The 25159-nt window shown below is 43.9% G+C and overlaps 1 protein-coding gene across 1 annotated transcript; it reads right to left on the reverse strand.

Annotated features, from left to right (window-relative positions):
* Positions 1-1805: 1805 nt before the first annotated feature.
* Positions 1806-24547, reverse strand: LARS1 (leucyl-tRNA synthetase 1; the record flags this gene model as incomplete). The annotated part of the gene is made up of 31 exons (XM_079542418.1): positions 24435-24547; positions 22985-23072; positions 22281-22361; positions 21634-21774; positions 21121-21282; positions 20367-20479; positions 19986-20049; positions 19420-19487; positions 18851-19076; positions 18563-18650; positions 18386-18462; positions 17691-17744; positions 16602-16742; positions 15902-15979; positions 14994-15079; positions 14839-14904; positions 14664-14746; positions 14179-14317; positions 12509-12721; positions 11851-11908; positions 10877-10940; positions 10084-10267; positions 9742-9832; positions 8852-8992; positions 8152-8292; positions 7951-8061; positions 6796-6906; positions 5382-5486; positions 4158-4253; positions 3080-3212; positions 1806-2011 (listed from the first exon to the last, which is right to left on the reverse strand). Exons 2-31 carry the CDS (start codon positions 23033-23035, stop codon positions 1806-1808), a joined length of 3372 nt encoding a protein of 1123 aa, XP_079398544.1. The 5' UTR covers positions 23036-23072; positions 24435-24547.
* Positions 24548-25159: the final 612 nt, after the last annotated feature.

Below are 25159 nucleotides of genomic sequence, written 5' to 3' on the forward strand. Positions count from 1 at the left end.
AGCACAGGAAAGACTGTTTTACACGTGTATGTTTAGAAACAGCTATATATAATCTTTTCTTATTTGGTGACGGGCAGGAAGAGCAAACAGAACACTGACATTTACCTTAGGGTTGAAAGGCACCTGTACAAATTCAGCACCGCTCAATATTTTTTTCCATGATGTGAAGTTCATTTTTTAAAAAGGCTTTTTCAATTTAACGTACCACTAAGGAGAAGAATGAACTCAATAAACAAAAAGATACCCGCTTCCTGCTCTGCGTTCATCTTCAAATATTTGTTTTCTATTTCTGTAACTGAAAAACAAAGGTTTGAAAACACGTGAAGTTTACAAATGTTTACTTACGTGCATCGGACAGCACGGCGCTCTGCAACCTGCAGGAGGGGTCAGCGCGGCGCAGGGCAGAGCAGAGCAGAGCTGCAGCATGCCACGCACCAGACAGGGGCGACCCATCCTGCAGGGCTGCTGCACTGCTGTTGCACCACATGCACACCCAGCCCCACGCTGGAGCTGGAGCCTATGCACACTGCAGGCATGCACTGAGCACCCATTCCCCTCACGTAGCAGAGCTGGGGAAAGCAACGCAATCCAAGAGACCCACCTGCTGCCCGAGGAACAGAACATGAGAAGCAGCAGACTTTGCCCCGTTAGATGCATATCTGACACCCTGTGGCAGAAAAGCTGCAGTGGGGGGGAAGTTGGGGCTGCCCAAAGCTCTGCACGGAGCACAGAGCCAGCACAGCACACCCAGTGCCACATGGAGCAACGGGAGATCCTGCCCTGACCTCCCCACAGCCCCATTCTGACTGCCCAGGGCTGATGGAGGCACTGAATGCTGCCCACCTCTGTGCCCAGTAACTCACACCAAAGGTCAGGCAATGCTTCTAACGCGGGGAGACAGCACTGAAGAAAAACTGTTACTGCTTTAAACAAAATAACGATCCCACACAGACTGCTGCTGCCACAGTCAATAATTCTCTCTTCTGCTAGGAGAACCTGCAGGGATTAATAAACTCTGAGCCGAATTCCTGAGCAAAAGGGGATCCCGCATCAGCAACATGGTGCTGCAGCACGACGTGCAACGCTGAGCAGCCACTCCCATCACCCAAATGGTTTCCATATGGATCTTCTTACAATACATCATTTATAATGGTAACCAAGGATCAGCTCCTAACCTCAGCCATGGCTTCAGAGCAGGAAGAGCTGCTCCCAGGCACAGGGGCTGCCCAGGCAGGAAGGGCAGCCATTTATAAACAGCTTTGTGAGGGAAAAAAAGAATTCATGTTTTAGCCTTTATTTTAAAAGCCTAGCATGGAAGCTTTCATACTTTTACCTCAAAGTTCACCACTACTGAGCTGATTCTGACCTGATGGTCCATATGGTAATGCCCTCATGCTGTTCAGTTACTGAAAAGCAAAGTACAGAAGTCTGTAAGTGACTTTTCCCGTCTATTAGAGGAGATTCATGACCAACTGCTCTGCCTGGATCCCAGTTTGGCTGGGAGAGAAAGGAGTGCTAAGCCTGCTACTCTACTGAGCACACAGGCCCCAGCTGGAAAGGAAGATTTGCCACATTGTTTGGGAAAATTGTTTATTTTCAAAAAAACCCAAAAGGCCAAAGGAAAATAATTCCATTATATCCACATTTTAAAGAGTGGAGATAAACTCGCATGCAAAAAAGGCATTGTTTTGTGTGGGCTTTTTTCTTTTTTGAAGAACAAATTCACATCTCTGTCAGAAACACTTTCAGAGTCACTCCATGAGCTCTCTCTCTCTCAGCCAGGGATGAAGCTGCACACAGGCAGCTCAGTGCACCAGGTACACCATGGTGTCACCGACGTCCCTCCTCAGGCCGCTCTCTGTGACGCACACACGTTTCTCAGCCAGGTCGATGTGGAAAACTGCCTGCTCTGGAATAGCAGTTTTCTCTGCTTCTTCTTTGCCGAGGACCGGAACACGGCGAGGCCCAAGAACCGGATCATCAAACCTCATCAGCTTCACTTTAGAGAGATCTGCAATACAACCACAGCTAATGAGGACACATCTACACACAGACCGCGATGCCCAGCTCATCACAGCAGCACTGAACACGTGGCCCTGCTAGAGATCCTCTCCAAGGAGATACACTCCCAAAGACTTGGACCCATTAGAAGATGCCATTCAGCGGGCACAGAGCAAACTGCAGAGAGACAGCATGTCTGTTTTATCTCCAAGTCCCCCCGCCCCGTTCCAAGCACGTCTGCCTTTTTGCTCTCATGTCAGCTGTGAGTGACTTAGCAGTGCTTTTGTTTCGAGGAATTAATTTCAGAGACTGGGGGAAAGGAACAGGAGAGTTTTTGTGAAATACAGCTCCTTTTTAAATTCGCACCAGCAGAAGATTGCTGAGCAGACCAGAAAAAAAAACAGGATCTTTCAGCAACGCCTTCCTCCAAGCACTGCCTCTCTCTCCTGTGCACCGACAGAACAGTGACACCTTCTGGAAGAGATGCAGAGCTTGGAAAGAGTCACTTCTTCCCAATCATCTCAAAATATTCACCTTGCAGCAGGGCATTAGATATACATATCTACACCTACCTGGTGTAGGGAACCTGCTTTGGCAGGGGGGTTGGACTCGATGATCTCTGGAGGTCCCTTCCAACCCCTACAATTCTGTGATATACATCTCTATGTGTACAGCACATTGCCCTCCGCATGCATTTTGCTACACACAAGTTATCATGCACTCCCCCTGCGTGCATCACCATCCATCAGTGGTCACCTTTGTTTGACAGATAAACGTTAATATAAACACAAGATACAGAAAAATGAGGAAAAGATTTCTCTGCTGTCAGAACCTTTTGGATTCAGCCCAGTTTTCCACTAACATTCAGCTCTACGGTGATTCAGATTTGCTCCATTCCTACTTTCTGCACTCCTCAACAGAACCACAGCTGCTGTTTCCTTAGGAAAGCTGTTTCCTTCCGTGCAGAGACCTTTCTGAGCCACGGCTGCACCTGTACTGCACCCACACTGTGCCACTGACACAGCAACTCTGTGCCCACCTCCCCAGCACGGCACATCATGTCAGCTCCAGGATTTACCTTTGATGCCTCTGTCCATCTTCATTAGGCGCCTGATCACAGTCTCTCTATTATCTCCTTGCCTAATCTCAATTTTCGTAGAGAAGTGGCCATTTGATGGTTGAGGGTTCACCAAAAACACAGACACACTGGGCTGCAAGACAGTTAACAAACAATTAGAGGGGGCTCCACATTTGTGATTCAAGGCTCAGAGGAAATATGCACCTAAACCAAACCAGCCACCACCGAGTGTTCCAGACAGATCACCTTCATTGCACAGCACAGAATGCCAGTGGCAGAACAGAAACACCTACACAAGTTTTTAGAATGTAAGCTGCAGGGTATGTGACTTTTTAGGACATATCTAAGGAAAAAAAATCCATGAAATTTTTACTGTTGAAGAGTATCAGAGCTAGAAGCATTCACATTTGTTACTGCTGCTCTAGCGTTGCACAGATCTCACGCTCGCTGACCAGTGCTCTCAGAATTCCACAACAGAGCTGAAAGGATAATTTAAGTGTTTGATTTTATGAACTGAATGCCATTTATTAGCCCACTGTAAACTGACAGAAGAGCACTGAAAACATTAAGACACTACAGAATTCAGCAAATGAAGTTTCACATGGGAGCTTGTGATGCCTTCCAGCAAGCACAGCACCGCCAGAAGCTCTGAATAACAGCAGAGAAGCAAAATTCAGATCAGCAGAATCAAGAGCTCTCAGTTCTCTATTTTTTGGCCCATGTTTTAGCTGGAACACATCTACTTGATCTGAAGGGTGGTAGGCAAGGCACATGACTGAAGGCATACACACTGATGCTCAAGTCACTCATTTAACAGCCTTCCAGCCAGCACAATTGAAAGATTTGATCTGAAGCGCCTGAAGGCCAAGATAGAATTGTCACATTGACAGCTGTATGCATAGGAAAGAAATAGCAATTGCTTCAGTAAACCTTTCCTGTTTTGAAGGGTGTGAAGGGCACAAATTCCTATTTACACCTCTGAGTAAACTTTCAAATGCCATATTTGTGGGTTGGTTTGTATTCCACTTTTCAGACCTCCAATACCTGAACATCGGATTTTTTTGTTGCTCTTGGTTACCTCAGTTCTGAATACAGAGAATGGTTTTCCAGGACAGCACTCTTCTTTTATTTTATCTTCTGCTTCAGAAGCAAACTTCACTTCAATGTGATCCAGCTGCAGGAAAGGTGGGCGGGGAGAGGAGAGGGAATCAAGAGGAGTTTGATCACATTAGAGGGAACAAGAGGAGATACCAGACCTCCATGCACTCCAAGAAGTTCACACCATTGCTCTTGATGGCCTCTGCTCAATAAGCTGCAGTTCCTCATCATCCTTTCTAACACTGGGAGGAGGGTGTGGGGGCAATGAGGAGGACAGAACTCTGACACACATCCTCCAAGTCTGAGATCAGCAGAGCTGGGAGGGATGGCTTCCCTTGGCTTGCCAAATCACATCCTGTGCAGGTAACTCCTTCTAATCTAGGTCAACAAACAGCATGGCCCATTTGCAGTAACAGCACACTCATACTGAACCTGACAGTAAACCCCACAGTAAACAGTGACCCACAGTAAACCCCAAATCTTTCATAGCAGAAAGACATAGCTTTCATAGCCAGCCAGCCCCCAGCTCACCCAGAAACAGAGTAACTGTGCCAAGGTTCTGAACGTGGCAGCTCCTGCTGAACTCTGCGTGATAAAGCAGTTCAGCTCTTATGTATTTTGACACTCTCCTGCATGAAAGCCCCGCTGTGCAGCAGGACATCTCCTTCCTTCCACAGTTCATCAAAGAAAGCAAACTTGCAGATACTTTTAAAACAGGCACTGCTTGCTCTAGACTTTGCTCTGATACAGGACAAATCCAATGGGCCCACTTTTATTTCATATTGCACAACTGAAAACAATGAAATTCTGTGGTTTGTATTTTTGAAATTTCTAACTCTTGAAACAAGCTGTTTCTCATAAACCTGCCCAAGCTGTCCCCTCATCAAGTGTTCTGATGATCATACTGAGCATAACTTCCTCTAGACTGCCAATTTACTTCACAACAGTTTTAAAAGCCCTGCCCAGATTCAGCTTTTGAAGAGAACAAAGTAATCTGCTACAGCTCACGTGTGCCACTGCCAGAGCCTGAGGACTTCAGGCTAAGGACTGCGACCACTCTCACCAGTGATACACGTCCTAATTCCTTCAGTTGAAAAACAAGGTTACAGGTCAGAGCAAAGCTCTTCAGAAGCAGCACTGAAGAGGCTGATCCTCTAGCTATCCCAGTAAGAGCCAAGCAACAAGTGCATCAGAACAGGCTAACCTCCAGGGAATTTGTCAGATAGACGATGTTCTCCATGAGCACAGCCCGCTCGTCAAATTCCAGCTCCAGATCAAGAACACGCGAACCATTCTTCTCCAGGTTTTCCTGCCAGAAGAAAAAATGGATTAAAACCATCTAACACTGCAAGATGATGCTTCAAAATTGCAATCTATCTACATTAGTCATGAAAAGAACAGGCTTTAAAATACGCGAGCTCTCTGCTGGCCCAGGAGCAATAATTCTCCTGTAACAGGGTGTCTTCTACAGGGAGCTGGCGACACTGATGGGAGGAGTAAGAGCAATTATAACACATCTTTAACACAGAACTCAAAAGGTGTTTTATATTCTGTCACTCGTAATCTCCATTTAATGTGCGAGTTGAGAATTCTCCCAATAAGTCAGCACTTCACTGCTGTTTCACAGCATGAAATTCAGTCTTATGACCTAGTTTAGAATAAAGAACAAGCATACAACAGCTGAACACGTTCACAACAGTCATAAAACAGTTCTCTGCAGGGAAATAACAACCACTTTATATGTTAACATAAAGGTAAATTAATTAGTATAGAAAACCAACAGCAACAGTAACAATAGCCAAAGTATTAAAAGCAATATAACAACCACTTTTATTTATTTATTGGAGTAAAACAGAACTTCCTCTTTGGAATTTAATTAGTCTCTTGCTTCCACACAGTCAGCTGTCTCCTCTGAAGCTCTGCTTCATCACTCTCGGCACAGCCACGGTTCCCTCATCAGTGTAACATGCAAGATTCCCTGCACCAACAGTGAACTGCTTCCCTTAGTAAATCACAAAGCCTGATCTTCTGACAGAGAGGAAGCACAAGCAGAAATGCTTCTTATACCCTGGAACTGCTGAATAATCTGTTTCAGAGAACATACTGGTCTAGGGAATCTAAGCTCACATGTTTCTTCTATGTATTCATATGCAGTCGCTTACTGCTCTTCTTTCAAAGCACAGGGATGAAGTGTTGGTAAGTCTCAGCATGCCACACCATTCCCTGCATGTAAGGGAGTCATTAATTGCCAGACTAATGACAAAAAACAGCTACATTTCAGACCTGATCTGCTTGTATGGCTGAAAGTTTGGCTGATACGTTGCAAATGTACGAGCTGATCTATAAAATACTGCCTCTTCTTACAAATTTCTCTTACGCAGGAAACTTCATAGCAGCTGCTTTGTGCCCTCTTTCCTCTGAAGGCTCATTTTTGGCAGCTCTTCAGCAGCTCTTTGTCTCCCTTGCACTGTGAGGCCCAAAACCTGGTGCCGTACTGCAGGTGCAGCCTCACCAGTGCAGAACAGAGCAGAAGAACTGAGTCCCTCAACTTGCTGGCAACACTCTGTGCAAGGTCAGGAAAACACCAGCCTTCTGCATGAGAGCGCTCTGACACTCACCTTAACCATGGCAACAAAAGGCATGACCTTCTTCATGTACTTCTTCAGCTCTGGCAGGGCACTGAGCTCACTGGCAATCACCTTGTTGTCTGGCAGCCGACCTCCGGTGACCTGAACAATGATGATATCCATTAAGTACAAGGACCAGAAGGAAAAAACAAACCACAGCATGTTCCCATTACTATCATCTATCCCCCATGCTTTACCAAAACGCCCTCAAGGACTGTTATCATTGATTCCACACAATCATTTTCCTACCCTTTAGAAGCATTTAAAATGTAAAATTTACCAAAACCCATGGATATCTACTGCCATTCTTTAATCTTGTCTGCAACAACATATTAGTGTACCTAAATTATCAAGTAAAATGCATCTTAAATGCATATTTAAGTCCACCCTCGAGCAGCTATTTAAGCACTAGTTTCCTCAACTGTTTTGATTTTACACTCACAGTTCAGGTATTTGCCATTACTCCCATTCAGCAAACCAGACTGAACAGCAGAATTTAATGCTGATGCAGGAAATGCTATAGAACTCCCAATGTTTAATACTCTAAAGACAAGTTTCACACGAGGAATAATGATTTAATTCAACACTGCAAGTTATAAGAGCCCTGACTCAAAAGGTGTCAGCTACAACGCTGAGGATAGCAGCTCACCAGCAAGGCAAAAGCCACCCAGCAGTCTCCGTGTCAGAAACAGGTTTCTCCACTTCCAGAGAAGTGAATTTCTTGCATTTAGGACACGTATTGCTTTCCAACATATTTCTTGCAACCTCCTCACTGAACAGTACATGCCTACTTAAGGAGCAGAAAACACCTATAAGGCCACTTGTGCAGCAAGGCAGCATCAACCTCTTGGCCAGTAAGATTTCCTCAGAAACACTGCTGGGAAAGAACTCATTTACAAGTGGATAGCCTTTCAAATGAAAGGGAAGACGGGCCCACTTTTACTCAGAAATAGCCAAAAGCAGTAAGGACATGCTGTTGAATTAAAGACACACCTCAGAACGTTCTCATTAAGCGTTAAAATTCATTGGATATTTGTAGAAGAAATTAGAACCACCTCACTTTAATTTGGTAACAAGTTACAACTTACAAACTTCCTTACAGATAAAGCAGAGAAGGAGCCCAAAAAGCCACAGAAGAACACCTGCCTGGTAGTGCTGGCGCAGAAGCAGCAGGGTGGTGTGCTGCCATGGGGGGTAGCTCTTGGCGACGTAGATGGTGCAGTGAGAAGGCTTCTGGGAAGGTTCTTTAGCACCTTTCTGAGGAAAGGAAGGAAGAGATTCATAACATCAGGAGGGAGGAGGCAATGCAGAATCACTGCGCACACGTAGACGACCATTACACACCACTTTTCCTTTCACAGGTGCCATGTAGCCCTTGAGGCGGAGTCGGAGGTCGTGAGCTGCTTCCATGAGGTACTGAGAAGAGCCAATTAAGATCTCGTCCACAGGGCCAGCTTCTGGCCAGGAGGCTTTCATGATGGAATCAGGCTGTTAAGAAAGGAAGTTACAGGGCATTTTTATCTCAGTGCATGTATCTGGTGGTCCTTCAATCAATTGGCTCGACTGGAAACAAGTTCAGGCAGTATGAACCTCAATGAGCACTCATCCATTACTCAGTTGCAGAGGAGTAAGAACACAGCCAACGTGCATTTATTTGTGTTACATACGCAAGCACACCTGCCACACAGATGCATAACTTCTCCGGATTCATTTCCCCAATTTACCTGGTAGCACAAAAGCAGCTGTTCCACGCATAGATGCAGGAATATTTTGTGATCAGATTAATTTTAGATCACCCTGTGTGTGAAGTTAGTCAAAGCAACTTGCATTGAAGTGACCCGTATCACTACAGTAACCAAAGACGCAGGGTACCTCGACGTACCTGCTGTCACACACAGCATTCTACCATGGCAATGCATACATTAACGTTACAGGACAGCTGTTTCCCCTACTTGCAAACAAATGAAATCTACAAGTCTGACACCAGCCTAAAAATCAATTAAACCTCGGATCTGAACCAAATGACAAAACAAACATCCATTAGTACCTTTCCCAGCAGTGACCAGATGTGCTCACACAGGTGGGGACAGATAGGAGCCAAGAGCAGAGTCTGAACTTCAATGAACCGAAACACCAGCTCTCTGTGCATCCCTTCTATCGCCAGCTCACGGTATTTATCTTTTGCTGCCTGGAAGAAAGTCAACGTCACCACCATAAATACAATATTATGTATTACAAAATATAACTGCCACAGAGAAGCTCTCAAAGGGAAGATCAGCCAGCTGTTTGCTCCAAGGTGCCTGTAGAACGTAAGAAGCTTAGAACTCAATAACAGATTATTGGAAGTAGTGCATTTTTCTCAAGTATCTGACTGCAAATATGTCAGCTGGCAGCTTCACTTTACAAAAAGTACCTTAGTGTTGATTAGGACAGATATAAAAGACCCCAAAATGCCCTCACAAATAAGTACAAAGAGGAGCAATGAATACCATCTACCATTACACATACAACTCAGCTTATTTAACTCCACTCCCAAACATAAAGAAAGGAGAGTCTGTAACTCGTTAAGTGAAGTGGAATGCTTCTGCAGACACTCTGGATGTGGTTCATGGAGTGCATCAAAAAGCACTATTTGCAGAGAACTCTGTTGTTATCTGGATTACTTAAAACTCTATTGAAAAGGACCTAGAGACAGGAAACAGTCTTCTCAATAGTGCCTACATGCAACATCACAGGTGTCTTCCTCCAAGCCTCTGCAAAATGCCACAAACAGACCTTTATAATTTCAGATTAAGCCCATCTAATTGGTCTTGTTTCTTGATATAACTCAGATTCCAGTTCAGCTGTCTGGCTAAGAATCACAGACACCAGGATCAAAAGAAACCCACACAACGCAATAAATGTCAAGCATTATTTTTCTATAACGAGAGCTCTTACCTGAAATTCAAAGAAGCCAGTCTTCAGAGCCTCCTTAAATAACATCTTCTCATAATTCTGATCTGTCTTCTTTATGCCTGCATTAATTTCACTAGGGAGGAAAGTAAAAACACCAGTATTGCACAGCCCACCCCACTTAATAGGAGTACTGTGTGGAACTATGCAACAAATGCCACCAGCACAACACAGTCACATCAACTCTTCTGAAAGTGTATTAAAAAACATTTTTTAATACAAGTTAATGAATTCCATAAGACTGCTACAAAGACAATCCTTGCAAGAAAAGAAATAAAACAGAAAACCAGCTGGCACCACGCTGTATTAGCAGCCTTCACACAGTACCTGGCAAAGACTCTGTCATTGAAGGTGTTGGCAGGACCACTTCTTAAACTGTCTCTGTTTGCAATCATCTCCTTTACCCACTCCACCCATGTGTAGAGACGAAGAATCCCAGCGTCAGCCATGGCTTCCACAAAGTTGGCATCTTCAACAGTGTCCCCAGCATCAGCCAGGGCTAAACGCATTCCTGAGGGAAATCACATCAGCTGACATGGCTGGTTTGCAATGAGCTGCTAGATGGGGGTGCAGGAGGCAGGGGACTCCAAGTCAGTGACAACCAACTTTTAATTCCATGTTAATGTAAATGTGGAATTAAGTTACAAATTGCCTGGCCAACTAGACACATGCCCCAAAGGATGCACTTTACCCAAGGAGCTGAGCACTGCTTTCCTTAGGAAGCAAATCAGGCAGACAGCAAGAACCAAGAGCCTGACATCGTCAAAGTTGGAACAGAAAACACCAAAGAGCCACCAGGAGGATGCAAGGAGGAACACGGCATGCAGGAACACAGTGTGTATCAGCAGCATTTGTCTGGTATTTTCATCTCCAATAGCAATGTGTGAAATAAGCACCTTCCAGAAGACCTCAACCTGGGAGAAGGTCTTGATTTAAACAGGTGTTCCATTAATGCACATGCCAATTTTCTAAACACAGCTCAGCTTTTCAAACAAAAGCAGCTGGTAGGTTTATTGCAATGCAATACTCCAATATACCCACTGCTCCTCTGAGAGCAAAACACGAGTTCTCATCATTTTGGCATCACTGAAATAACAGAGACAGGTCAGAACATACTTACCATCTGCAGAAAACTTGTCCACAGCTTGAGTTAGGGTAAGGAAGTTGCCTGTAGATTTAGACATCTGAAAGAAATAGAACCACCTTTGTTTTCTCATATACCCACTCCACTGCTTGACAGGCAAGAAGACAGAAAAAGTTTGGTGAAAACACTAGGAAAGCATTTTCTCATGAATCAGAGCAAGGGAACTTTGGTAAATCTGAGCGAGGTCACACTGCAAAAACAGACTGACCTTCACAAGCACAGATCTGCTCAGAACACAGAACTCAGCCTGTGACTTGGGCAACCGCGCGATGACCAAGGCAGCCATAAGCTATAAACTCATGGAAATTGCAGCTGCCTCCTGGGTCGTTTGGGTTCCACCCCAGAACTTCTCAGGCCTTGGAAAATGGAACAACTGGCACCAAAACTCAGTTCCAGAAATTACTCTGATCCAATCCCTGAAAATTAAATACTACTTCAAAATCAGCATTTTCAGCTCATCCTGCATCAGTTTTTCAAGAAGGATCATGGTGGCTTTCTTGGTTTCACATCAGACAATCTCCAAGGCCAAATTCCTAGGCTCAGGCACTTCTACTTTCAAATTCAGTTTCAGAACTCATGTGCATTAGCAAGTCATCCACACAAAATTTCCTCTTCTTATACTGACTCCAGGCCTCAAAGCTAAAAGGCAGAATGATTTTGTTTGTTTGTTTTACTACATTTTCACTATCCTAAAACATAACAGAAACTCACTGAAATCTTCACTAAACCAATCAAGTGATACAAGAGCTAACAGAAGAACGTGAAGCAGCAATGGAGGAACAGCAATTTCTGTCCCTCCAGTAACCTCTGGTGAATGAAAACCTGGAAGGTAAGAGTGAAGGAACAAGAATTTTCACTTTCCTCCTTTTATCTTCATATGCATTTTTTTTGAGTCTGGTAAGGGCCTATTGAACATCCACAAGAAGTTCACATGCAAAACCTCACCATACCTTTTCAGAATTGAGGAGGAGGTGTCCATTCGCTCTAACAGCTACCGGCCATTTTTCTCTGTTTGAAGATACAAAGCATATTACAAAGTAAACACGTTCTCTTTCAAGAAACAAACTGTTTTTTTTTTTCCAGTCAGGGATGAACACCTTAAGTAGAATCTTCAGGAAAGCATCTGGGAGGTGTCTTAAAAATTAAGAAATCAAGGAATGCCTTTGAAAACGAGGAGAACTACAGCATGAGGGGCAGAGCTCACCACTGCTGAAATACCAGGCAGGGAGCCCGGCATCCAGCCTTGTATTTCATTTACCCCACCCTCCTCTATTCAGGTACAGGCAATTTAAAAGTCAGTCATTAGCACTACCCGACAGCACTGGGGAAAGCTATTCTGTTTTCTGTTGGGCAAATCTGTTGGTCAGTGGAGGAAGCAGATTTAATATTTAACAATCAGGAAACTGCTTTTCCTATGCAGAATTTCATACAACTTTTAAATAGACATTCAAGGAAATATTAACTGTGTTCTCATGCACAGGAACTGCACCTTGCTAGGAGTCTGCCATGGTTCTATGATTTTTGTTGTCAGTATTGCACATCATAACATCATGCAGGGTCTGCAGCTTTACCTCCTGCACACCTGCTCTGCATTGTTTCCAAACTTACCTCTGATCCGACCACATTGCCACATGGTTATAGAGGTAGTATGACAGGTGATTTGGAACAAGATCTTTGCCAGATACTCTGAGATCCACAGGGTACCAGAACTCAAACTCTTCCTTTAGCTTGTCCAACTTCTCTTTCGGAATCTCTGTGTTAGGAAATGGAGCTTCCTTGAAGAAGATGTAATCCCAAACTTCTTTGCTCATTTGATTTGCTCTGCGAGTTTGAATGAAGATACAGCTGAGTCTGCACTAGCAATAGTTTTCATTCTACACAGTTTCATTTCTGGCTTTTTACAATTTCAGGGGAGTCCACCCCTGATACGTATCTCAAACCAAATAATTTCAAACTTATGTTTACCATCCTTTAACACCTCTCGAGATGATTTGCCCTGCATTATGCAGAAAGAACACATTCCAGATCCAAAGCACTTTCTGTACCTATCAACAAGTAGTTCAAATGACAGACAACAACACCAGTCTTACACACTCTTCTGTGCAGCACTCCACTGCTTTATCTCTGGTATTTATTGTTCTATGCTTTAAATCACCAGTGTGTGCTGTGTCCTCACTTCTACACCTGGTGCTAAGGTTGCTTACCTGAATGGCAACTAATGTGCCATAAAGCCCTTGCTTATCCCACCCCACGGAGTCTCAGCAAAAAGCATTTCTTAATAATAAGAAGAAAGATGTGATCCACTCATGCAGTAGCACACTGTAATTTTACATACTTAAGCGTGTTAAATCTGTAACTCAGTGCTAAGAATGATCACAAAGTTTGCATCCAGGCATGGCTACCGTGCTGGTAAGCTCTCTGTAATTAGAAAGGTTCAAACCCAAATGAAAGCCTTTCAGAATTACTTCTCTTTGTACACACATTACTTTGGAAATGCTTCTCAGATTAGTTATAGCATCAAAAAAGGCATGTTGCAATTCCACAATGTGTGAACTACTCCAGAAAGCAGCTCACCAAATAGGCAAAATTAGAGCGTAAGATTCGAGACAAGAATGCCACAGGGTTGGGTTTTCTGTGGCTTTTGTTTGTTTTAAATTCCAGACCAGCTGTGCCTCATCATCTCTCTGATATTCATCACTGGAACGATGTTCAGTCATCCCATCTAAAAGGTCAGAGCAGTTCTGAGAGCTGTTTCAGAACAAAGGCTTTGTCCCTCTTAACTTTAGCATTTCCACACGTGGGCTATGGATAGAAGGCTCTACACCCCCAGGAGTTACCAACTTTTAATGCAGTAACAAAACTGGAGTTTGATCTTGTGCTCTATGTACACCGAACCATAACATTCTTCAGAGCTGTACAGCAGTCTCTCAGCAAGAACTGAGACACTTCAGCAGCCACTGAAATAAGTCACTCTAACAGCTGGGGAGGACCACTTCAAGGCAAGCCAGACAGGTACTAAAAAAGGTGATTTACTTCATGTGCAGTTCTGCTTTCAAGGACATTCCCCCCTTCTCTCTGGGGACAGCACTACATTCTCTTTCCCTCATTTTTCCTTCTACACCACTGCTTTAACACAGCAATCAGCAAGTTAAGTTTCTACAGTGATGCTTTTAAAACACAAAAGCAAAGCATCAGCCAGCTTGGCAAGTCTTTGTCAAGAACAACTCAGAAGAGAAGCACACAACTGAACAGGCAAAACGGTGTTACATTCTCCTTACCTGATGCCTAGAGGAGATTCTCCCTGACCTCTCAGGTTACCTCCCTGTAACAGATGAGCTACCGTGTAATAGGCCATGTAGATTGTAGAGTCTGACAGAGACTCAATCAGCCACTGCTCATCCCAAGGCAAACGGGTACCTGGAAGAGGCAGAAGCCAGGTATCAGACAGTACCACCCCTTGCTTACAGCACCTGCTTTCACTTCGCAGTCATCACTTAAGGAGATGCTAAAGAAATAGTCATAGGTTTCTTCTGCTGAAATCCCTTCCAAAATAACTGCCCAAGAAAAAGTTCTGTACCACACGAGTTCACAAGATACAGCGTGCCGCCTTCTCAGGGACGTTGCATCTAGATTTAAGTTGGTTAAACCTGCTCTACACTTAACTGCACCATTTTGGATTCCAGGCAGCACTTCAGCCTTTCAAACGATGTAATGAATACCATGCTCACAAAGCACCAGGAGAGAAAAGGAGTGCTTTCCCTACCTAAGCCGTATGTCCTGGAGCATGCGTGTTCCTGGAGCCAACCCAGAGTAGCTTCGAAATTCCGCCTCGTCTCCTCACAAAACCTGGAAGAAACAAGCTATGAGTATCCACTCCTCCCCGCCCTCACAGTACCTCCACACAATCACTCCTCTTCACATCTGCTTTCATAACTTACGTCTCCAGCTGTTTCAAGCACTCTGATGCCTGTTTCTTCCAGTCCACTTCACCGTAATCTAAATACCTACGGTCAGAACATTTTATTGTTAAAGAACACCATAACTTAGGATGTAAATTGACAGTGACTTTTAACTACCCCTCTACTTCACTTACCACTGGTCACAAAGGGCCACAACACATTCATCAGCAGACCTTGACATCACTTGTTTCTCAGGTTCCATATAAATCATGGCTTCATCCTACAAGAGATGTTACACACCTGAAAGAGCAATAAAGCTAAGATCTAAGTACAAAGTCTTGCAAATCCTCACGTTTCACTAAAATGTGTATCGTCTTAATTCCAGTCTGTTTTACAGCATTTCTTACATGGCTTCATTACTGCACTGCCCCAGCATTTCCTTCCAGAAAATGAAGATGATATTTGACTGTGTACCTCTCAGATGTGTCAGTTCACATAATTTTGAGAGTACCATCTTCATGCACAATGACAAGGAGGGCAGAAGCAAAAATTACTCATTAATCACCTCCCTACCAATTACTGTTCAGTGGGAGTTTTTTGGTAAGGAGTTATTCATAGCAGAACCTGAAATGTATCACACATGTCACAGCTAATACAAAAAAACATGAGGCAAAGAAAAGTAGAACTGAAATTCTGCCTTCCCAGCCCATCCATTCTGATGCAGCACCAAATACCACAAAGTGCTTTACTATAATCTGAAGATGACAATGCTGTGACAACAGGCAAATACAGACTAACAGATGCTGTCCCACTTGCTGTCCTCATCAGGAAAATCTTACTGGACATGATATGCTCATTTTTCAGTTACTACTCTTCCTTCTCTGCTTGATGAACCCCAGAAAGGGTATCTCCATGTAAACAATCCCCTCTACTTTTCACTTGAAGATGACTTACAGTTCAGATACTCCATTTTCAGTATCTTTACAAGTACATCAAATATGATAATCAGACCAAAATATTTGCTAGATAAGGTTGTGAGACAAAGCAGAGAACAAGAGGTCTCTGCTTTAGCCATCCATCCCATATAGGTATGCATACATACATTATCCACCATCATCTTCTGTACACGTTTCTTGACATCTTGAACTTTTTGTCCTTTAAATCCATCCACCAACATTACCTGTAAAAGATGAGTCAGAGGAGTTTATTCACTTTAAAGTAAAAAGAAAGAGGTGCAGTAGGTTTTAGACCCAGCAATAATTGCCGCTTCTTTGTTACCTCTGACAAGCAAAAATAGGAAGCAAGCTTTTGCTTTTTGGAGACTTTTGTTTATTTGTTGGGGTGGTTTGTTTGGTTTTGTTTCTCAATCTTCTCCTTAAAAATAAACTGTACGTGGCAGCACGCGCACAGGCAGTCACACAGGGCTAGGCAGAAATTCAAATCATTGCCAGCTTACAAAAACAGACCTGAGGAATACGTCACAGTAAGCCATCATGTAAGCACAGACAAAAAAAAAGCTGCTATCTTTTTACACTAGTTTCCAAATCAACACTTGCAACAACACTGATCAGCTCCTCAGAATGGGACCATTTCCAAAAAACTAAGTTACGAGCCTCAATTTTAAGTCATTCACTTCTCCATTCTCCCTCAATTCCACACAACTCTTCCAACTGCAGAAGTTTTAAATAAAAAATGGTGAAAAATAAACCTCTCCCTTTCCTGTCCTTTTTATTTATTTCTAACTCTTGCCCTGGCAATTTTTTCTCCCAGTCAAACTAAGCAGAGCCACCTTTATTACTTACTCCTTCATAAAATGCTTTAAGGTATACTCTCTCCTTGGCCTCAGCAAGTTTCTCTCTGTCATTCTGGCTCTGGATTTTGAGCTCATCACAGATGAATGGAGCACAAAGGTTGCCATAACCTGGGATTTCAATGATGGGCACCTGAGAATTAACAAAACAGCATCGGGTATTTATTTCAAATCATCTCAGCACAATAAAATCCACACAAGAATTCATCTCCCAGATTTCACTTCAGAAGAGACATGCTCTATAAGAGACGAGTATTTTTAGCTTGGTTTGCAGCTGACAGCGGAGTTTGAACAAGTGATGACAAAAGGAAAAAAGGCAATTTTTACACATTACCTAAACACACTGCATGATAGCAGGGCAAGAGCCAGTACTGAACAGCCCCAGTGACTCAGCAGGAGGTGCCAGAGCAATGGCTGACTTCCACTGCATCGTGCTACTCTGTGCACACTTACAGCATCCGTCACTAATTGAGCTTCACAGGCATTTACAAAGTATTGGTGCAACTCCCTGATTAGGTCAAGAATTCCTGATGTCTCCTATGAGATGCCTCACCTGCTCCCCCACAGGCAATAACCCAGTTTTATCTCCTCACATCATGCCAGTATCACACTGTACCAGCACTGCAGCTGGCCCACGGAAGCAAGGCCAACACAAAACGCTGGGACAGCTCTACAGCAATCTGTGTTTTCCAACAAAAACTGATTCAGCCATCATTTGCATTAATAGTTCAGTAACTTCAGTCCTTTACATCTTGCCTTGAAGGCAAGATTATTACTATAACCAACAGGCTATCAGGATAATGATGTACTGCATTCTCCAGAACAATAATTCCCACAAAAAAAAAAAAAAAAAAGCTTTTGTACATTTGTTATATCACAGAATAAAAAAAAAATCTTGACTGCAACCCTTCACAGCCCACACACAACAGCTGTAAGAAAACATGACAATGTCACTCTAAGCTTCCCAGCCGAACAGAACTTCAGACAACAGTTCTGGAAGAGGTGCACCATCCTGGCACGTTTCTCAGGGAGCACAAAGCCACCACACATACTGCAGATGCACCCAAGTGGGTGAACTCACCGGTTCAAACGGCAGGACCATCTCATCTCTGATACCATACTTCCCTCTGAGGGCCTTTGAAAGTTAGGGGGAAAAAAAACACAGCATATGAATGGAAGAAAGAAATTTACCTTAGAAGTTTTTTAATCTGTTCCCAAGGTCTTTTGCAAACATGCTAATTTACTATAAAACAAACAAAACTGCTGTTCTGCCTGCTCACTACTTCACACATCTGACTTGCATCTGTTTAATTTTCTGGTGACTCTCTCAGACCACGTACGTATCTGAAGATGGGAAAAAACACATCACTGGAAACGAGCGGAACCAGAATTCCACAGCCAGTGACAGCTGTTCAGACAGCGATGCCCTTTTGAAGCTGTAACAGCAACAGCTACTCTAAGACTCATTTTAAATTCATATAGAGGTCTCATCTCAAATTCATTTCCACAACAGGAATCATTTCTAGTTCAATGTACAAAAGAAGAATGTCAGTAAGACAAAAGCAACACAATTCCCATTCAAAATCCTTCTTGAAGACAAAAAAAACCTGACTGAGCTCAGCTAGTTTTAACTTCATTTAACTACAATGATGTGAAGTTAGGGATGGCAAAGCTCCAATTAAAAGGAGTTTTGATTTATCCACTGAATATCCATTTTCATCCCTCCACACCTTGGAAAGGAAATAAAACCAGAAGTCATTGAGAGAAGAGATGAACCTGTTTTTTCTTCAGATCCCTCAGGGCAGCAATGTCATCTGGAGAATCAGAGGGGACACTTGTGACCACTCCCGTTCCTTTACGAAGAAAAAGATACAACAGATAAAACATCAGGTGACATACTGAATGCACAGCGTGCACCAGGCAGATCTCAACAAGCTGCTGCTGCAACTTTACCTTTATCTTCCTTGATTGTGAGCATAGGAAGAGCATACACAACTTTGTAGCTGGTGAGAGGTGCAGAAAGCGCAGCACCAAGAATCTCCTGTGTGGGGCAGAGGAACATAATTACACAAACAGCATTTCTTCAGCCCCACTAAGCCCTTCCTGCTGATACTCATTTAAACTTGCTGAGTTCATCTACCAAAACACATTTACATTTTCCTTATAAGTAGAATTCTACCACCACCGTTAGAAGTACAAGAAAAAGAAAAAGACTTGGCCAGCAAGCTGCAAGATGCTTACTTCTCCCATCAGTTCCTTCACAACAGGCACAACTCCGCTGTCTTTCGTAAAGCCCTGGTAGGACATGTTCCTGGCAGCTCTCTGGGTGCAGATAAAGATGTCCCCGCTCACAGTTTCAAAGCCAATGTATTTCATATCCGGGCGGACCCAGCAGTTGGTCTGCCCAAACATGGTCTCTGGTCTGAGCGTCGCAGCCACCAAGAAGATATCTTTTCCTCTCAGGCCACTGGTGGGGGGGGAAAAGCATTTTGTAAGTCACCAAAATAAAAACATCCAGGGTAAATAACACAAAACATGCTCTTAAGCCAACATGAACTACAGGTTACATTTCCTATCTGGCTCATTAAATTCAGTGCAGGGCTTGCTTCTCGTTTGGTGCATGCCTGCTTGTTTCAACTCAATTCTGTGCTCCACACAGCAAATACAGCAGCTCAAAGCAGAGACCACGTTCAGGAAGTGACAGAAGTAACTGGATGAAATTAAATCCTGCATTAGGCAAACCAGGCTAACTTAAGGTCACTTTTGGCCATAAGAGGGATCTGACTTGCTGTTATGAATTCAAGACTTACCTTAACTTGGCTGGATAAGGATCTAACACCTTCATTTTTATTAGAGTGTATTCTTGAGGTCCAACACCCTGCAGTTCACATAAACAAAGCAGCAATCAATACATGAAGTTGACTCTAGCAGTTAAGAAAAACTGTTCTGTAGTTAACCTAAATGCTATTTAAGGCAACAATGCTTTCTTCAAAGTAAACCACAACTCCATTGAAACAAAACTACTTCATAAAATGCAGACTGAAGAGAGAGGATCTGTTTTATACCTCTGTCCAAAAATTTACTCATGCAATCAGCTATCTCAGCAGCAAAATAAAAGCTTATGTCTCAACAGATGGATATGCTGCAGCAATGCTGATGGCACAAATTGCCAAATACTCACAGGGAATGATCACAATGGAAAATATCTGCAGTTTAAGGTAAGTACTCTCAATAGTTCACTCAATTTTCCCCATGTACCAACAATTGAGAACAGGCAGTTTGGAATGCATAAAATACATTTTGCTCCAAGACACTTTTTTTCCCTTTCAGCAGATAAGAGCCACAAGCAGTGCATGAAAACAACTGAAAACACTACCTCTCCCGTTTGCCTGTCATGATCCATGCAAGGCTGCCCATCTTTTGGAGAATAAATTGTGTATCTAAAAAATAAAAGTATATGTTCATAAAGAAAAATTACCTTTATCAAAGGGAGAACCAAAGGATATCCTCAAATTTTGCTCAACTCACTATCCACAGATGCCAATGACAGTTATTGCATGAGCTGTCAGTACTGATTGAACCTTGAATTGACAGCTGTGGTAAAACTACAACACAAACTGAGCACAATAAGCCCCCTGCCTTTTACACCGATAGGGTATTCGAAATAAAAGCCTTTTAGTTCAGTCTGAGTTACAAACATGCTGTCATGCTTCCATCTGTCACAAACTCAGCTCACCCACATTCACAGTAGCCTTACCGTTTCCCAAACTTAATCTTATTTCTCTCCTTTAACGTCAGGAACTGCCATCGCACAAAGGAATCGTAGTACGGATTAACATCTGTGGTAATGAAGGAACGCCTCCAATCCACCTGGAAATGCATAGGAGTCTCTACTAAACACATCCAACACAAAATTTAAGGAACCACAGAACAGCAACGCTAATTTTAAAATAAACAGAAGTGCATGCACACTAATGGCGCATGCTTAAAAAGGCAACTGGGCAGCCTGCACGCTCAGCCTTGAGAGCTGACATGTGTGACTCCAGGCCTTGTGGGCCGACTGTCCGGTAGAAGTTGTAACCAATCAACAAAGCTGAATTTCAGTATCTGTTTCTCAATACCTGTCTGTTTTTAGACATTTATTATCAGTAGGACAAGTATCTTCCTGTGTCATCATATCATTACTCCTCCTACTACTGTCAATACTGATTATAGAATGGTAACTTCATATGGAAACAGGGAAAGAATGCCCCAATTTCTTCATCTGATTCTTGTTTCAAGGAGCGACTGACACACAGTTACACTCTGTAGATGAGAAAGCTCTTAATCACACGAGACTATTAAAAGATCAATATTAAAAGATTAATTTAATAATTCCATAAATAACAGAAACACTTTTGGGATAATGTCTTTATTGTGCTGATGATTTCTAGTCCCAAAGGAACAGAACCATATTCATAAATACAAATATGGCTGCTTTCAGAACCCAGCTTTACATTTCTAACAGTTACCTTTAATCCCATACTTTTCAGGTCCTGGACAGCAAGGGGAGGGAAATAATCCAGCCAGTGCTCAGCTTCAGAGAAACTGACCACGTCTTCATCCGACAGACCCAAAGACTTCATGATGCCCCACTGGTACTTGGAAGAACCACTCTTGGCAGCAGCTTTACTCTGAGAGGACAATTGCAGTGAGAAATACAGTACATGTTCTCACACTGGCAATACCTGCATACGCTTTTTCCCCCCTCTATTAAAGTTACTACCCAATATAGAAGTTAATACAATCACTAAAGTACATCAGCTCACTGTAAAGTTTTCACATAACAAAAGGTATCTCTTGATCCATGCAGCTGATGCATTTTTCCTCAAGTCAGCATTACAAGTACTGAGGTGCCTTGGAAAAACAATTTAAGATCTGCACCCCGTTTCTCTCTGAGGAGTGTGAAGGAGGGAAAACAGGCTGTGCTACACAACTGGAAGCTCTGAGAGCACAGCTACCAATCCCTGTTTGATCAACTTTACCTTTTTTCCTTTTGCTTTGTCTTTGATGATAATCTCTTCATCTTTTCTAGCAGAATTTTCTTCCTCCTCTTCCTCCTCATCGGGAAATTCAGGTGGGCAGCCATACAGCTCCATTTCTCTTTTGAGTTTATCTGCACAAGCCTAATTAGAGTTATTGGAAGTCTGTCAGCACTTCTCCATATCTATGACTGAAGCAATTACCGAGGATTGATTTTTACTGTGACGCTGTGCTTCCCACTACAACACAAACTTTTTCCAGACGTTGCATCAACTTATAGGAAAGCCTTGTAGTTGAAGGATCCTGGCTCCAGCCCTTCCACTCACTGAGGCACACTGCACACACTTGAGCTTCCCTGGGCTGGGCCTGCCTTCCTCACCAGGTGCCCCATCACTGCTTCAAGCCATGACTTTGCATCTCTGCTACAACTCTCAAACAAAGAACTGCTCCAGCTGAATTTCAAAAACTTCATTTTCTTGGAAGTCATACTGCAGTTCAGTTCAAGAACAGAACACACCTTTCCTACAAAGCCAGGTTTCTTGATAAAGCTTTGAATAAATCGCCACAGTGTTCTGCACTGACAGAAAGCAATGCTCCATGTACTTTTAAGAGTGGAAAGCAAGAGGGAAAACCCCTCAGCAAGTCCTACCTTTATGGGCATCCCAGTGCAATGCAGACCAAATGGGAACAAGCAGTTCTTCCCCTTGAGCCTCTGATATCCAACTGCAAACTATATAAAGTAGAGAAATGAAAAGAGAATGGCAAAAAGTTAAAACAGCACCCATCCCAAACAGAAAATACAATTCCTTCCTCCCATTAAGCTACTGAAAGGCAGATGCATGCAGCAGGCAGCACCCATGAAGGTGCTGAAAGAAATGAAGGTTCCAGAGGCTACCAGACCTGCACTGCCTGGCCACATCAGGACAAACCTGCCAACCTTTCCTGGGAGGCTGCTTTAGGCTACAGAAGAATGCAAAGAAAAGATGGAGTTCGTGGAGCCTGTTAATGTAGGAAACAGAGCACTGTACTTACAAAGAGGGCAGTAAGGCTCTCTGTGATGCTCGTGCCAGTCAGCAGCTAGACAAGCAATAAGCAGCAACATCTCCTAAACACCTCTGATCTCTGAAAGAGCAGCACCTGCAATCCAGTTTCCTAGAACTACACAGGTTATATGCAATCCTTTTCTCCCCCCAAACAGTACTATTCCTATTGAAAATGTGGGAAAAATAAGAAAGCAGGAAGACATCATCATTAAGCCTACAAAGTACTTAGCAAGGCACCCTGTTAGCTCCAAAGAAGCATTAGCTATTTCAAAAGTAGCATTTAAGGGTATTGGCAAAGGAAAATATTTACCTCACATTTGGATAAAGAAAAGGTGTGTCCCAGGTGAAGTCGGCCATTCATGTAGGGGTAAGGAAAAGTAACAAAGTACTTCCCCTTGCTGGGAAGAAATTCAAAGAATTAGAACACCCAATGCAAGCAGCTTTAAAGCAAGCATCAAAAAAAAGCACAAATAACACTGTTAACATCATTATACATTCAGACATTATCACCACACAGTGACACCAAAATAATCTGTATCTTGCAAAAACAGCCCAATTTTAAAGCACTGCAATGACAACAGGTTTTGTCCCCTTATAAAACAACCCCACAGCTTCATAGGACTGACATCACAAAGCAGCTCTGAATTAAATGCAACACGTTCCCAGTTGTAAAAGTTCTAGTCCTGATTCTGTAGATGAACTGCTGCAAAGGCTCAGAGAAATCATTTATCTTCCACCGAGTTCAGCTTTTCCACTCAAACACTGCATACAACTACTTGGTAGTAATCAAGCATAATATTGTTGTACAGCTCTTTGAATACAGGTTACGGACCTTCCAAAACATCTAACATAATTTCTAGATCATTAGGCCATTTGTAATTACTGCCTCCATCTTTGCACTCTACCCCAACCCACAGCATGGACCCACCCTTCCGACGCCACCGATTCAGAAACACACAAAAACAAAAGCCAAGTCATTTCTTTGCTCACAGAAGATTACAGCTTAAGAAGGTGCTATTTGTTAGAGCACTTAGGTTATTATACAGGAAAGCCAAACTAACCAAGATAAGAAATAACTCACGCTGCCAAGGTTGCTGTTTTTTCACTACAATACCCACTTAAGCTACTAGTACTGTTTCACAAGTCTTTCCACACTGTAAATAGCAATTCTATTGATCAGGGAGGGATTCAGCTGCCAAGCACGCTCAATATTTCCACAGCTTCAGGCTTAAACAGGCTTCTCAGGGTTATTCAGGCAGAAATCAAACCAGGAAACACAGCTGGTCTACAACAATCTCCGTGCCAAGGAAAACAGGTCAGCCTGCGTCAGGACCCAAGCTGTGTGTGCAACCACCCCTCGTGGTGAGGCAGAGCAAGCCCGTGTCCTGCGAACAGCCTCACCTCAAACCACGGAGCTGTGCTTCTACAGGGGGAGTCATTCCTTAACCTCCCACTTTGTCACACTGAAAAAGCTTCTCCACAGCTGAGAGCAGAAGTCACTGAAAAGAGCCTCACTTTTAAAATCAGGGAGCAGCGACAGCACCAAGGAAGGCAGGACAGCTCGCCCACCCCGCTGGGATCCGAGCAGCACGAGGCCACCTCTGCCTGGTGCCAATGTATCACAGCACTGCCACCCCACAGAGGAACTCGACTCACAGAAAGACTTTTTTTTTTTAACCCTGGGTATTGATGGGAAAAAACGTTCCATAAATAAACAACAAAAAATTGAAAATAAAACACGCAAGAAAATATAATGCTACCTCTTTGGATCGCGCCTGTCCACAGCGCTGGTCTCAAAGACTCGCTCATCGTCCCACTTCTGCTGGATCTCCTTCTCGATTCTCTTCAGGAAGCCGACCTTCGCCGTCCCTTTTCGCTCCTGTGAAGCGCGGGGGGACAGAAGTCGGCACGAAGGGCCCAGCAAACACGGCGGGGCCGCAGAGCATCGCAGGTCGCTTTGTTACCGGCTATCCTCGCTGCGGAGCACTACCGCAAGCACGTCTCCGGGACGCGCGCACTGCAGCACGGCCTCAGCAGAGCATCGCGATGTCAACCCCCCCCCCCACACCGGGAAACACGGCCGGCTCTTTCACGGAATGACACCGGGCACCGCGCCCGAGAAGAAACGCGACGAAACGCGACGCCGTGCCGTAAGGCGCGACTCTCTATCACGCTGCACAGCGCTACGGGACGGCGCTCCGCCTCCGAGCCGCGCGGCTCTTCCGAAGGCGCTGCTCAGTGCCGGAGCCACGCGCTCCCCGCTGCCGTGCGGGACGCCGCCCCACTCACCGCCATGCTGCCGCCGGGCGCGCCGTGCTTGATGGGAGTGGAACGCTGCGCCCCGCCCCACGGCCGGAACGTACGGCGGCGGCGCGGCCGGTTCGGGCCGTACCACTGCGGTGGGGTCGGGGCCGCCCGCCGGGAGCCGCGGGCCGAGCGCGGAGACGCGGCTCCTTACAGAAAGGCGCCTCGTGCGAACGCAAAT

This window comes from Tetrao urogallus, assembly GCF_951394365.1.
Source record: "Tetrao urogallus genome assembly, chromosome: 14".
NCBI classification, from domain to species: domain Eukaryota; kingdom Metazoa; phylum Chordata; class Aves; order Galliformes; family Phasianidae; genus Tetrao; species Tetrao urogallus.